The sequence below is a fragment of the Abramis brama genome, assembly GCF_963993115.1.
Source record: "Abramis brama genome assembly, chromosome: 10".
Classification (NCBI taxonomy): Eukaryota; Metazoa; Chordata; class Actinopteri; order Cypriniformes; family Leuciscidae; genus Abramis; species Abramis brama.
The window spans coordinates 16,243,035-16,257,173 of NC_139972.1; the positions used below are offsets into that span (position 1 = coordinate 16,243,035).

Sequence of the window (14,139 nt, forward strand, 5' to 3'; positions counted from 1 at the left end):
GTCTCATCTGATATTGGGTTTTGTTGAGGCTGCTCTCCCTTTATTATGAACACAGGGGGCGCTGTTTGTGTGTCAAACACTGAAATTCTGCTTGCGCTATAGAGACAGGCTTGATTCACAAAAAACATTTGACCAATTTATTCATTTTGTAAAAAAACAAAAAACAAATTCACAAAAATTTAAATATTGTAAATCCTTTCTATGAAAATTATTTTTTGTATGTGCTTTACTCACATTGGAGATTATTATGGGCACCAAATTAATATTTTTTTAAGGCAGATAGATAGATAGATAGATAGATAGATAGATAGATAGATAGATAGATAGATAGATAGATAGAAAGAAAAACGTGTCAGGGTTCTGATCATCCTGTCAGGGTTTGTTTGGTTTTAGCCGAATTACAGGCTGACTGTAGCCACACCTTTACGTAAATGTAAAGGCAGTATAATGGGATAATTTAATTCCCCGAAATTTGAATAAAACTGACACTTTCTGTAGGCTAATTGACAGATACTTTGGTCACGCTCATTTGTTTGTGGGGTGTGTGTGCGTGCGCGCGCGCGCGTGTTTACTCCCTCCCAATTCTCCGCATCTCATGATCCTGTGAGCGTCTCTAGGTGATTTAGCGCCGCCAGTCCGAAGCAGGTGTTCAACATGGCGATCTCGGGACTCGGATCTCACTCTATTTCACTCTTTTTCTGCGTGATTTTAGCAACGTTTCTGCATAAAGGTGAGACAAGCGAAGCGTGAATGAAAGCTTGTGTTTAGTATCGAAGCGAGAGCAGTGTGTAAACAACATGTAACACTTGCGCACGTCCCTGATGCTGTGTAAAGCATAGTTTTCCTGCGATATTCTGCATGGAAAAAGCTTTCATATGAAGTGTTCTTTAGCACGTTTGACTGTTCTAAATTGTGTTTTTGTTTGTTTAGCTAGAGAAAAGTATTGTCAGATGCTGTACAGTTAGTGCTGCTGATGAGAGGAACGCAAGTCCGTATCACACAGCTCAGATGTCCGAATTACATGCTGGTGATCTGAAAACGAGTATTGGATGTCCTTCTGTATTTAATGCACATTTGTTAATATAGATTTTAAACGAGTAACACGCGCAGTGCAGAATAACACACACTTGCATTGACTTTATGGAGTGACAGCGGCATTGCGCGCACTTGTCTGCTTCTCTAAACATACAGGTCATCTTCAGTTCTTTGTGTGAACTTATAGGCTACGTACAGTTCGTGCATTGTCATTTTACCTAGTCAGCTATTGTTGCATTGGTGTTGTTGAAAAGACTGTTTTCAGCTTAAAGTAGTTTTACAATGGAAACGCGCCTCCGTTAGATGGAGCACGCTGTGAGGTTCGCTTATGGCAAGCTGTATTAACATTTATCACTTTATTCTGTAACTAGCTATCTCCCACTTTCATGTAACTAGAATGGCTACTTATTATTGATTTACTGCTAATCCAATTGTGACTACTATCTTTTTTTATTGGCACAACTATTCATTGGATACTATCAGGGGTGTAGCTATCATTTTAGAAGTGGGGGACAGAAATATGTGTAATACCAGTTTTTTCTGACCTTTATCTAATTGAAAGATTTTTTATTATTATTTCTTGCTTTTAATTGCACCTCTGAAAAACAACCATTTAAAAGTTCTGTAATATTTTTACTGTATTTTCCTAATGACAATTTTATAATTGGTTTATGGAGACTTTTGGATAGATAGATAGATAATATACGAGCACTTTTGGATTAAGTCATTATAGATTTTAGACAATGTTAAAAAAATAAATAAAGCCACACTAACACTTAATGAGGTTTTTTATGACAGAACAAGGCAGAAAATATATTTTATAATTTTCTACTGTAATAAAGGCTATGTCAAGTAATACTGCATAATTCATCTACTTTATTATTAAGAAAATACCCTGAGATAACTTGAAAAACACACATAAACCATATTGTCGTGATCGTGTGTTTATTGTCTTCCCGTTTCATCAGTCAAAACTGTTTTTTATTCAGCTTAGTGATAGCTGGATGCCTTTGTCCATATAAGGGATTTCCTGGAACGTCATAAGTTAATACTTCTATAAGTCTGTTTTGGACTTTCTGCGCAAGGGCGCCCTCCAGCTTATGGTTTGAACGAAACAGACTCCATAATGCTCACATCGCCTTGTTTTGAATAAGAATAAGAATTAAATGTCTTGAATTAAATCTTGTCTCTTTAAATTTAAATCGAAATTTTTTCACATTGGCCCATGAAAACCTCTACGTGAACACACTTGCCTTAAAAAAGGGGGGGAAATTTTCATTTAATTAAAAGTCCCCACGTATTCTGCGCCCATGGATACTATCCCAGTTGTGTCAAGTAGCCTTAACTATTTCATTATTATTGAGTCCTATAGAGATCTGTGATCAGCCTGTACCCCAAGACTGGTTGCCCACTAAAGCTAAGCAGGGTTGAGCAGGGTTGGTACCTGGATGGGAGATCTCCAGGGAAAACCAGGTTGCTGCTGGTGATAGTAAGGCCTGCAGGGAGTGCTCACCCTGTGGTCTGTGTGGGTCCTAATGCCCCAGTATAGTAACAGGGACACAACAAGCACAGTATAGTCCTTTGGATGAGACGTTAAACCGAGGTTCTGACTTTCCTGTGGTCATTAAAAATCCCATGGAACTTCTCGTAAAGACTAGAGGTGAAACCACAGTGTCCTGTCCAAATTGGCCTTTTGCCTTTATCAATCATGGCCTCCTAATAATCCCCATCCTTTGATTTGGCTCTATCACTCTCTCTCTCCTCTCCAGCTGTAGCTGGTGTGTGGTGAGCGCACTGGCGCTGTTGTTCAGTGGCTGCCGTCGCATCATCCTAGTGGATGGGTGAGGAGAGACCCCTGATATGATTGTAAAGTCCTTTGGTGCTTGTAGTACATAGCAAAGCGCTATACAAATGCCTTTCATTCAGATATCAATTCACTTCTCAATAGGTTTTGTTAGTATTGGTGCTTGTTCCAGTTTTACTATTAACTATTCATTACGTACTACTATATTTATTACTAAGCTTACTGGTCTGTAGCTATCCAAATAGATACTAGCATATATTCTAGTTTCACTAGTATCCATTTAGATACTAGTAACAATTCTTACCTAGTTACAATTGCCTTTTTACTTGTCAATTGTGAGGACTGGTCACAGTGTTTTTTATTCAATCAAAATGTTACTAGTCTGAAATACACAATTTAGTCTAATAAGTAGGTAGTAGTGTCCATTAATTGTTTGACTAGGAAAACTGGAATACAAAATTGTAGCTATTTGAATAGTTAAAGTGACTAATACATATGTGAAAGTGCCCAATCAATAGGCCTATGTGAAAGTGCCCAATGAATAGTTAGTTGTTAAACTGGTCAAAAGTGTAGATACTAGTGAAAAATGTCACTATTGGGAAAGTGATTCCTGACAGTAGAATAAGTGAAATTAAGAAAGATATTGTCACTATTGTATTGCTTGCTAGTAATAATAGAATATTCTATTCTATACTAGTATACTATACTTGTTACTAAAAAAATACACGAGTTAGCTTTAAAGGATTAGTTCACCTCAAAATGAAAATTTCCTGATAATTTACTCACGCCAATGCCATCCAAGATGTTCATGTCTTTCTTTCTTCAGTGGAAATGAAATTAAGTTTTTTTGAGAGAAACATTTCAGGATTTTTCTCCACACAATGGACTTCAACGGTAACCAAATTGTTGAAAGTCCAAATCAATGCAGTTTCAAAGGGCTTTGAAGTGCTTCAAAGGGCTCTGCACGATCCCAGTCGAGAAATAAGGGTCTTATCTAGCGAAACGATTGGTCATTTTCTAAATAAAATAAATATTTATATACTTTTTAACCACAATTGTTCGTCTTGTGCTGGTCTGCGACACGCCAGGCATTATGTAATCACATTGGAAAGGTCACGCGTCACGTCATCTATTTAAGTTATTTGTCTGTGTTCTCCGGTTCAAAAAGGTAGGGAAGGGCGAAAAATTCCATCTCGTTTTCTCCTCCAACTTCAAAATCGTCCGATATCTTTGTTTTAATTTATTATTATTATTATTTTATTTTATTTTTCGTGACCTTTCCAACGTGATGACGTAATACATGGCGCTTCTCAGAGATGGTACAAGACGGGCATTTGTGGTTAAAAAGTATATATGTATTTTATTTTTTTTAGAAAATGGCCGATGGTTTCGCTAGATAAGACCCTTATTTCTCGACTGGGATTGTGCAGAGCCCTTTGAAACTGCATTGATTTGGACTTCAACAATTTGGTTACCGTTGAAGTCCATTGTGTGGAGAAAAATCCTGAAATGTTTTCCTCAAAAAACTTAATTTCTTTGGGGTGAGTAAATTATCAGGAAATTTTCATTTTGAGGTGAACTAATCCTTTAATGAATAAAGATTCAAATGGCTTGCCACAATAGCTTTTTCTGCCTCCCATCCATCAACAGGTTTTCCGCAAGATATTGGCTTTCTATTCTGTTCTGGGAATGAGATTGAAGTATTCTGTTAAAAACTGTTAAAAAGTTTCTTTATATTCCTGATATTTTAGAGTTATTCTTTTGTGTTACCCAATTTATTCACTGCTAAAAACCCATTTGTAATGGACGTTAGTTTGTAGACGCTGATGCCTGTATTAACAGGGGCTTTTCAGTGTGTGAATGATGCTTTTGTCTGAGGCCAGAGATATAGGTTTTCCTTTAGGAGGCTTCAAAGCCACTTTTTCTTCCTGTAAGTGCTCTTGAATCCTCATATAACCACCTAGAATATTGTGTAATGCAAGGACATGCTATTTACTGGGAATGGATTTCATTCATATGTCCTGCTATATAACATGACACATTCAATCTAAAATGACATTTTTAAATGTAGCATTTTTACTTTTAAACCTAAAATATACAGCTTCTCTTTTGCATAATTTTTAATCCCGATATAAACATTTAAAAACAAATCTTGGTCTTGTTCTGCATCAGATACCCATACATAAATGCTAGAAAGCAGCTAGTCATCTTCGTTCAACAGGCAGACCGCAGTTAACAGCGTGAGCTGACAGGAGAACTGCATTACCTTGAGAGGGAATATATATTCCCTTAGAAGAAATAATAGAGATAATAATAATTCTGAAATGGGACAATTCTCACTGGCAAACAATACTTTTGTAATGAGATGGGATATTCATGTAAATTGCCTCATGTCAAGGGTAATTTTCAGTCTGCGTGACTCACAGGTAGAGTTTCCATCAGTGCGAGGGGCTCGAGTTGTAAATATTAGAAACACACTGCAGCTTTTGCATAATTCACGATGCCCTGTGATGAATGTTATGGAAGATGAATGTCCTGACACTCCCCACAACAATCAGCACTAATTTAAAACCCTCAAAAAATCAAACGAGAAACCTTGTAAAACATACCCGCAGAGAAAAGAAAAAAAAGCTCATATATGACACATGCTCGTATGTGGCAGGGGAACTGCATTTAAAACCATTTGTGGGGAAATTTCTGCACTCTTCTGCTGAGATTGTCACATTGTATTTGTTTCCTCAAAATGGCCCGAATCCCAACAAACTGTCGATTGGCAGTGAATTAAAATGCTTTCCCCTTGGTGCATTACGTTTCTGAGATCGTTTGTTGGAATAATTTTCTTTTCTATTTAAAGCGAAGAATTTATAGCTCATTAGATTTACATTATCCCTGCTTAATAAGCCTTGTGCTGATTGCTAAATAATGCACAGCGCTACATTATGCTCCTACCAGATGCTAAAGTTGCAGAGATGGAAATGTGAGATAACTTTCCGTAGGAGCGAATATGATGATGTGCCGTGTGAAAATGATGTTGCCTATAGCACAATTATGATTTTTTTTTTTTTTTTTTTTTTTTGCAATGTCATTAAGGAACTTGAATCAGAATAACCTCATCATGCATCAAAGGAGTTTTTTTTACGACGAAGTTCAAAGAAGGCTTTACAGTTATGCAATTTTGAAAGCTCAACAATTCTGCTTCATTTTGTGTTTGTGTATTTCAGCAAATATACGGATCATATTTGAATATGAGTCCGCAATCTGTTAGTTGACTCCATTGGGGTTATTGCACATTGCTCATCCGCTTATGTAACTTCACAACAGAAGCCTCTCTAGTGAGTCAACACACAAGTACAGGGGATGATGTGAAGCACTACGAAGACCTTTCCCGTCTTAGTTTTCTGTTTATACCTCCATATTACTAAACATCAGAGCTGAAGTATCCTCTTGTCGGTACTAGACGGTGAGCAAAATGATGCTTGAAACCGATAGACTATCGTTTCTGTAGGACAGATACCAGTTGAGCGCTATGCAGCAGCACACAGTCAATTAGTGGTAACAGATTGAAGGAAGCCCCAGTGGAGAGAGAATGCTTCATTCATGACACTGCTGGAGTAATGAGAGGGGAATATGATGAGGGGAGGGGGCTCCTGTCTTCTGTGATAAATATTGTCATTGTTCTCATTCTGCCCTGTCTTTCATGGAGTGAGCTCATTGTCTGTCCTAGTTGGAAGAATTGTTTTGGCACAGACCATGAAAAAAAAAAAAAAAAAAAAATCAAATTATGTTGTTTTTCAGGGCACAAAGTGCACCGCTTGCTTGGTTTACCATCCGCTGAAGAGCTGCTGAAAGCTCTGTAGCATTGCAACGCTTCTGACACAATTGACAGGTTTTAAACTGTGCTTGTCATATTTGGAGAGATTTTGAATGATGCCACCCTTCAAATGCGTCAGGGTTTTGTGTCCTGTATAATATAATATAATATTTCTATAATATAATTAATATAATTTTTCTATATATGTGTTACAATTATGAATATACTTAACATTAATAGTAATTAAATGATTAATAAATAATACAAATTGTGTTATTAAAATAATTTATTATACTTTATATATACAATATATATAGTATTGTATGCATCGTTTCACCCCTATTGTGTGATATGTTTCAAATATAATTAATAATAAATTTAGTTGATAATTCAAGAAAAATGAAGAAAAAATATAGCATAGTAATTTTTCAACCACCTGTCATGTGGGGATCACTGTTATTATCCTAATAATCCATGATGTATAAAATCATGCCGATTCAGTTTTCTTTTTCTCATTAAATATCTTGTTTGGAAATATGTCACATTATGGAAGCAAAATAGTTTGTGATTCATGTTATCCTCAAATAATAACGGAGTACAATTCATCCTTGCACTCATTGTTTCCAAAAACCCATAAAAGCAATTTACACTTACAGTTTCTTCCTATAATGCATCGATGGGTGTTTAGAACCTGTTTACAGCTTGTGTGCTTGCATTAGACTCGTGAAACATATTTTTATACGTGAGTTGTTATGATGACCTACTTCGTCTCACCATGCTAAGAGAGTTGTCATGAAAAATGTTCAGAATCATACGAATGGTGACATGCCCCCAAAGCTCAACAAGATGTGACCCACTTACAAACAGAGCGGCTGATGGAACCTATAAGGTCTCAGCATCATCTCCAGAGACCCCTGCGTTCATTCAGTCCCCGTTTTTGTGTTGGTCTCATGAACGCTAGAGGATACGGCTTCTCTTCCTCTATTTTTCTTCCTCCAAAAATTGATCGCAGTTCCAGTGTTTTTAATATTTAAACCAGCGAGTTGCAAGCTAGTAAGAAACCACAGTGACATCGCCAATGCAGTCTCGACTGCTGATCGCTTCACCATCGATCAGTTGAGACGTAGAGTGGGACTCCAGCTGTCTGAGTAAGAGAGAGTGACCAATCAATAGAACGTACAGATGGCGGCTCAGAGGGGAGGTGCTATTCAATTGAGCTGCTAAATACTTAAGAATGTCAGGACGCTGGATGCTCACAGTGGTTGATCTCATCACCTCGAGCAAAACGAGGTTCTGGGACAGCAACATCTGTCTGCACAGTCATGCTTACATCCGCTTGTGCTTTATTTGGGATCATTGCTGGAGAATGAGCGGCATTGATTTTGCACATTTCTTTTGGTGGTAAAATCGAAATATTCCAGTTTAATACACAGACAACTACAAGTGAGCCATTTGTACGTTAACCCCCTCCTGATAAATTCCAACACTGTGGCTCTAGTGCTTTCTGAATATTGCTTTGTTTGTTTAAGTATCCTGACACAGCAACAGTGGCTCAACCAATGGTGTGAGTTAGAGGGCAGGGCTTTATGCTGACTAATTGCAGCAGGAATTATTTTTGCAATTCTGTTTGTTGTTGCTAGCAGTGTTATTTGAGTATTATTTTATTGTATTTTTTAATAATATTACAAATATTTTGATATATTAAAATTATTTTATTAATATTTTTAATTGCTTGTTTTTTATTCAATTATTATTATTATTATTATATGTTATACTTTTTAGTAATTTTGTAAGGTGCCTTTGTGCTTTTTTAAAATATTATTTAAAAATATTATTTACACCCTTATTTACTTTAGAGATGCACCAATATGATCATTTTGGCCGATACCGATAATTCTTTATATTTGAAAGCCGATAACCGGTATATTGGCCGATAAATCTTATTCCAAATTTTGAGAGCCTGATTACAAAATTACAAGTCTCACCATTAAAAGCCATGTCCAAAACACACAATTATAATGTTCTCATTATAATTTAGCCTATATGACAGAATGTGTGTATATGTGTATTTTCCTTTTTTGAAGTCATTCCAATCATATTATAAGCAATTCAAAACCATCATGGTGAACAGTGCACCTCTGAAAGGTCTCAGCTGAAGGAAATAATCCATTATTTATCAGCTTTAATATATCAGCCAAATTTTCTTATTATGATAACATTAATATGAACTTATATCGGACAATACTGATATGGTGGCCGATATATCGTGCATCCCTAATTTACTTACAGGTGTGAGTATCAAATGTCCCGTTCACACAGCAACTTACAGTAGCATCTCAAACTGTGTGTATGAACGTGCAACGGGAGTCAAGCCTGTATTCTCTTAACTGTAACCATAGTGACAGTGACCAAAGTAATATCAAAGATGGCAACGTCCATAAAACTGAAAAGTTTGACACGACAAGAGTCCACTCGAGTTCATCCATCAAATCTTCATTAACAGACAGCAGCTATATCTGGGTTTATATCTGACAGGAGCAGTGATCTAAAGCCTTCAGATGACACGCATCTCCATTGCTGTAAGTTATCACACAAAAAATGCAACACACGGTAGACACGCGTTTGTGCAGAGAAGAGCAGCTCTCTCGTACTGTATGACGTGTCCAGTCCGGTTCCATTCTCACAGCGCGGGTTTTCCGAGAATGCAGTCGTGAGTCCTGAAAGTTTACAGGTGTGAGTTCGGTTATAGAATGTGTGCGTCACTCCTGTAATTAACCGTACTGAGTGCGAACGTAACCATATTATGTATATTCATTTATTTCAGTAGTTCAACTTAAAAGGTGCAAAGTTATTACTCATTACATGCAAAGTGAGATATTTCAAGCCTTTATTAGTTATAATTTTGATGATTATGGCTTACAGCTTATGAAAACCCCGAATTCAAAATTAGAATATTGTGAAAAGGTTTTTATAGCTGTAAGCCATAATCATCAAAATTATAACTAATAAAGGCTTGAAATATCTCACTTTGCATGTAATGAGTCTATATAAGATATTAGTTTCACCCTTTAAGTTGAATTACTGAAATAAATGAACTTTTGCACGATACTCAAATTTTTCGAGTTTCACTTGTATATTATGTTATTGATACATTTTTAGTTTTACTCTGACATCTAAAAGACATCCAATTTCGTTTGGCTAAAATAACATTTGGGTTGATGAGAAAGTGCAAAATTAAACTAAACATGAAAACTTTCTATATTATGTAGACATGTATCAACATTTAAGTCTTTGTTTTAAAAACCTGAGGTACTAAAATTAATTGCACAGTTTTTGCCAAGATTCCTCAGTGGTGCATAAAAACAAAGGTTTTAAAAGGTTTAACTTTGCTCGAAAAGCTCTGCGCTTTCTTTTATCCTTTTGAGACACACTATCTTAATTACTGTTGTACAATAGGACTTTAATTTATCATTTGTCACTGTTGAATCAGGACAATGCACCCTGAGCTATCATATTAATTCAGCTGAATCAACCATCTATTGATCGCTGGTCCAGTGGGAGAAATGTGTCCGTGTAATGAAGCCCCCTTTGTGGTTGATTGAGGAAAGGCACAGCATCAAATCTTTCAGATTGAATCACCATATATGTCCTCAGAATAGCATGATGGGAGTTTTTTTTTCTTTCCTTCCCTCAGGTTTTCCTGTTGCACAGCTGTTTGTTAGGCACAACATGTTATTAATGTCACCTCAAAGCATTAAGAGCAAAGCTAAAACCTCACGCTTGCGGTAGCTATTGAAGCTTGTATGAGGTGAGAGCCTTTTTCATCCATTTAAACAGATGTTAACATGATGTAGCATGTCTCCGTGAAGGTCTCTGAGCAATATTCCAGCTCTTTTCACAGAGACGGGTTAATGCAAGAGAACCGCTCGGATGATAAGCACTGGAAGGTGTTGTCGATCAATGCTTCTCAGATGGTTTCACTTCATAACCCAGATTTTTACATTTTACAAGGGATTCAGTGCAGTAAAATTGTTTTATTATACATAAATGCTCTTGAACCATACAATGAAATTAATTAAAATGATCATTAAATTGGCTTCATAAATGATGATTACCATGACATTTTGCGAATTGGAAAATTGACCTTTTTTATTTGTATTTAATTTTTAATAAAAGCACAGTTTGATGTCAACAAAAGCATTGTTTTTCCCAGATACCTTCAGAATAGACTTAAAAACTCATTAGTTCAGGACCATTGTTGTAGACCACAGAGGTGAAGCCTATCCAGCACTGAAAATATGATGCTGTCACTTAAATAAATCAGGGATACCTGATTTTTTCCTTTTGATGTCTGTGATGGATTCAGAGACTCAGATGGGATTAAAAAGATAAACATCAGGATCTGAGCCATCATGCTTAGGCTCAAAATCTCTTTTTTTCTTTTGTTGTGTGTTCATAGTAGTTTACTTCTATACAACAGGAATGTGATCTCTCTTTCCTCTACACATCAGCTGACAAGTTATTTTCTCATCTGGGGCTTTGATCACTCCACACAATAGCAGCATTTAATTTGATCTTAGCAAGCCCATTGATTTGTGTGATATATTTGTGTAATACAAGGACAGGGATGTTATACAGTGAAGGAGGCTTTCAGCAACAGCACAGTTTGAGTTCATTTTTAGTTTGGTTTTCAGCGTTGGATGTTCTTTTTTTTTTTTTTTTACATTTTCATAGAAACTTGTAACTTAGCTTGATTTTAGTTGAACATGGAGCTATAGTAATAGATGTGGTAACCGGATGAAAAGCTTGAGAAATATCAGGAACTAAAGGAGAAGGTAGAGAGAACGCGACAAGCCAGAGCCAAAGTAGATCCACTGCTGATATGGGCTCTTGGCACTTGTGCTGGAAAATGTTTTTAACAGACACCAGGAAAACTCAATATCTCAATCTGGGAAAGTGCAACCTTAAGAACATCTAAGATACTGAATCCACTTGGTAGGATTGATGGAAAAAGCGCTGTGAAAGGAGGTTTTCTGTGTTGCACTTGCACATTTATGGAGCATATACCTTTATATACTGTATATTGGTGTGTGTGTGTGGCCTGGCAAACCCTACATTATGGAGACAAAATGTCCCCACAAAGATTGTAACATCTGAAATCCTTGTCCTTGCGGGGACACTTTTTGGTCCCCATGAGGAAAACAGCTTATAAATCATACTAAGTGATGTTTTTTGAAAATGTGAAAATGCAGAAAGTTTTCTGTGATGGGTAGGGTTAGTGTAAGGGGATTTAATACACAGTTTGTACAGTATAAAAATGATTACACTTATGCAGAGTACAAAGATAGTGAAACCAAGTGTGTGTGCATGTGTATGCGCATGTTTATATGATTTATGAGGACACACATTTATATAATGACATGGGTATTACAATGAAAACGTGGTTTATGAGGAAATTTCCCGAGTCCATGTAATTAAAATGGCTTTAAAAAACAATGTTTTATTAAAATGTAAAAATGCAGAAAGTTTTCAGTGATGGGTAGCTTTAGGGGATGGGGTTTTATAGTAGCCTATTGATTATTAACTAATTAAAACTTATTTTAATAAAGCATGGGAATTTCAGCACCTGGGCAAAAGTGTTTGCTGGGGCTGTTTCTGAGCAAGATACTTAATTGATGGAATATGGAAATACAAACCTGAAAATTCCTAAAATATAAATATGTATTTTAGGGTAATGTGGCATTAGTGGAATAATTATCTCTGGGCAGTTATGCATTACCATTTTGAGTGAGCAGTAAATTTTCAATTATTCAGAGGTCCATCATCAATTATTCCTTACATATGAAGCACAGATGCTTGTAGAAGTATTTTTAAACAATTAATTTTAATTACGCAAAGAGTGCTACATTATGAATTGTTGATGTTTAATGATTTAGAAATAAGGCATACAGGTCTGAATTAGAATAGAGATTCAACATATAAACCTCCTGATGCTTGAGATGAATAAAGCAGTCAAAGTACATACAAGTGCGACATTGTGAGAAAGTATTAAGTACTCTCTGTAAGTAAGGGACAACATTTATCCATTTGGTATTTCATTCAAAATAAGTAATAACTAAGTGTGTTGCATTGAGAATTGCAAATGATTCATGCCACATTAACGTTACATGGGCAACAAGTGTGACGCAGAAGCTCAAGAGCCCTGACTGGCCTTTGAAACAATGGTTAATTCCTCCTGACAGGGAAGAGGTTATCTCAGCCTCAGTAATTGGTTTGCTGCAATGGAAGTTGGATTATTTGTGAAAACCTCATTCAGAACCTCACATTTTATCAGTTGTGTGGCACAGACAGAAGAAAAGTTCCCCAAAAGGGGAAGGTAGAAGATGAATTAGTAAAGTGAAAAAAATTGAATGTCCGCAACACTGCTTTAAACTCCCATATTTAATATAAAGGCTACGTTTCGACCCTGCTGGGTCTTCTTCAGGCAAATGGTGGACACATTTGATGAAGGGATATATATAGGCCTTACAATCAACTGAGCCACCATGTGATTTCAATTAGTTTGATTAGGTCTAAAAAAGCCTAATAGCTCCACACAACTCAATTAAGAGAACACTTACATAAAGGTCCCCAAAAGGTCAATATCCCCAAAAGAGTAACATAGCTATCCACAGAAAAGAAAAAAAGAAAAGTAAAAAGAAAAACAATCAGTGGAAGAAACAGTTCCATAAAAAGTTCCACTTTTTTAAAAGAAGATGATGAATTAGGACATTGAAAGTACTGGAAGTCTGCTTTTTTTTTTTTATAAATATAATTTTCTTTATTTGATTTATTGATTAATTTTGTGAAGTAGTTAAAGTGTTGTTCATATTTTTCTTATAGAAAGTAAATCCTTGACAATTTCTAATGACATTTAAAACATGTAGTTCTCAACAGCTCCTCATCTATCTTTGCTCATCTTGCAAGAAGAACATCTATCTTTTCTGCAAACCAAAAATTGCAACTGTCTGTCCATGAAGTGTTAAATAATTTAAGTTAAATGCACATGGTCATCCAATAACTGGTAATTAAAACATTTGATGAGATTTGTCGGCCGTCACAGCTAAAGCATATTTGTTTATTCATGGTCGGACAAGAGATTTGACATAGATAATTCACCGGGTGAATTTTAGATCTGATATTTAGATGTCTTTAGTCTAATATTAACTTCATAATATCCTTCTGACAGCTATTTGCTCCCACCTGAACTAGGTTTAAGTGCCCTGTTTTTAGATAAGATAAATTTAGTTTTAAGGAATAGACATTATTTTTTATTTTATTTTATTTTATTTTTAGGGGACAAGCTTCAATGGTGCTTAGGCACCTACAGTCATTGTTAGAGATAGAGATAGAGGACAGAAACCACAGTAAATTTGGAGTCTCTAACTCAATCCCTCCGTCACCAACTGTCCAAAGTTGCACTCATATTTACATTTATAACTTTTGAACC

The 14,139-nt window shown here is 36.0% G+C and overlaps 1 protein-coding gene across 4 annotated transcripts in view; it reads left to right on the forward strand.

Moving 5' to 3' along the window:
- The first annotated feature begins 542 nt into the window (after nucleotides 1-542).
- Nucleotides 543-14,139, forward strand: part of cadm1b (cell adhesion molecule 1b) — a 176,376-nt gene continuing 162,779 nt past the window's right edge. Inside the window, exon 1 of one of the 4 annotated variants that reach the window (XM_084127098.1) lies at nucleotides 543-730. In XM_084127098.1, coding sequence (XP_083983224.1) covers nucleotides 655-730 — 76 coding nt within the window. In that variant the 5' untranslated portion in view covers nucleotides 543-654. The remainder of the gene's footprint in view (nucleotides 731-14,139) is intronic. The other 3 variants (XM_084127096.1, XM_084127097.1, XM_084127099.1) reach the window with 3 other exon arrangements.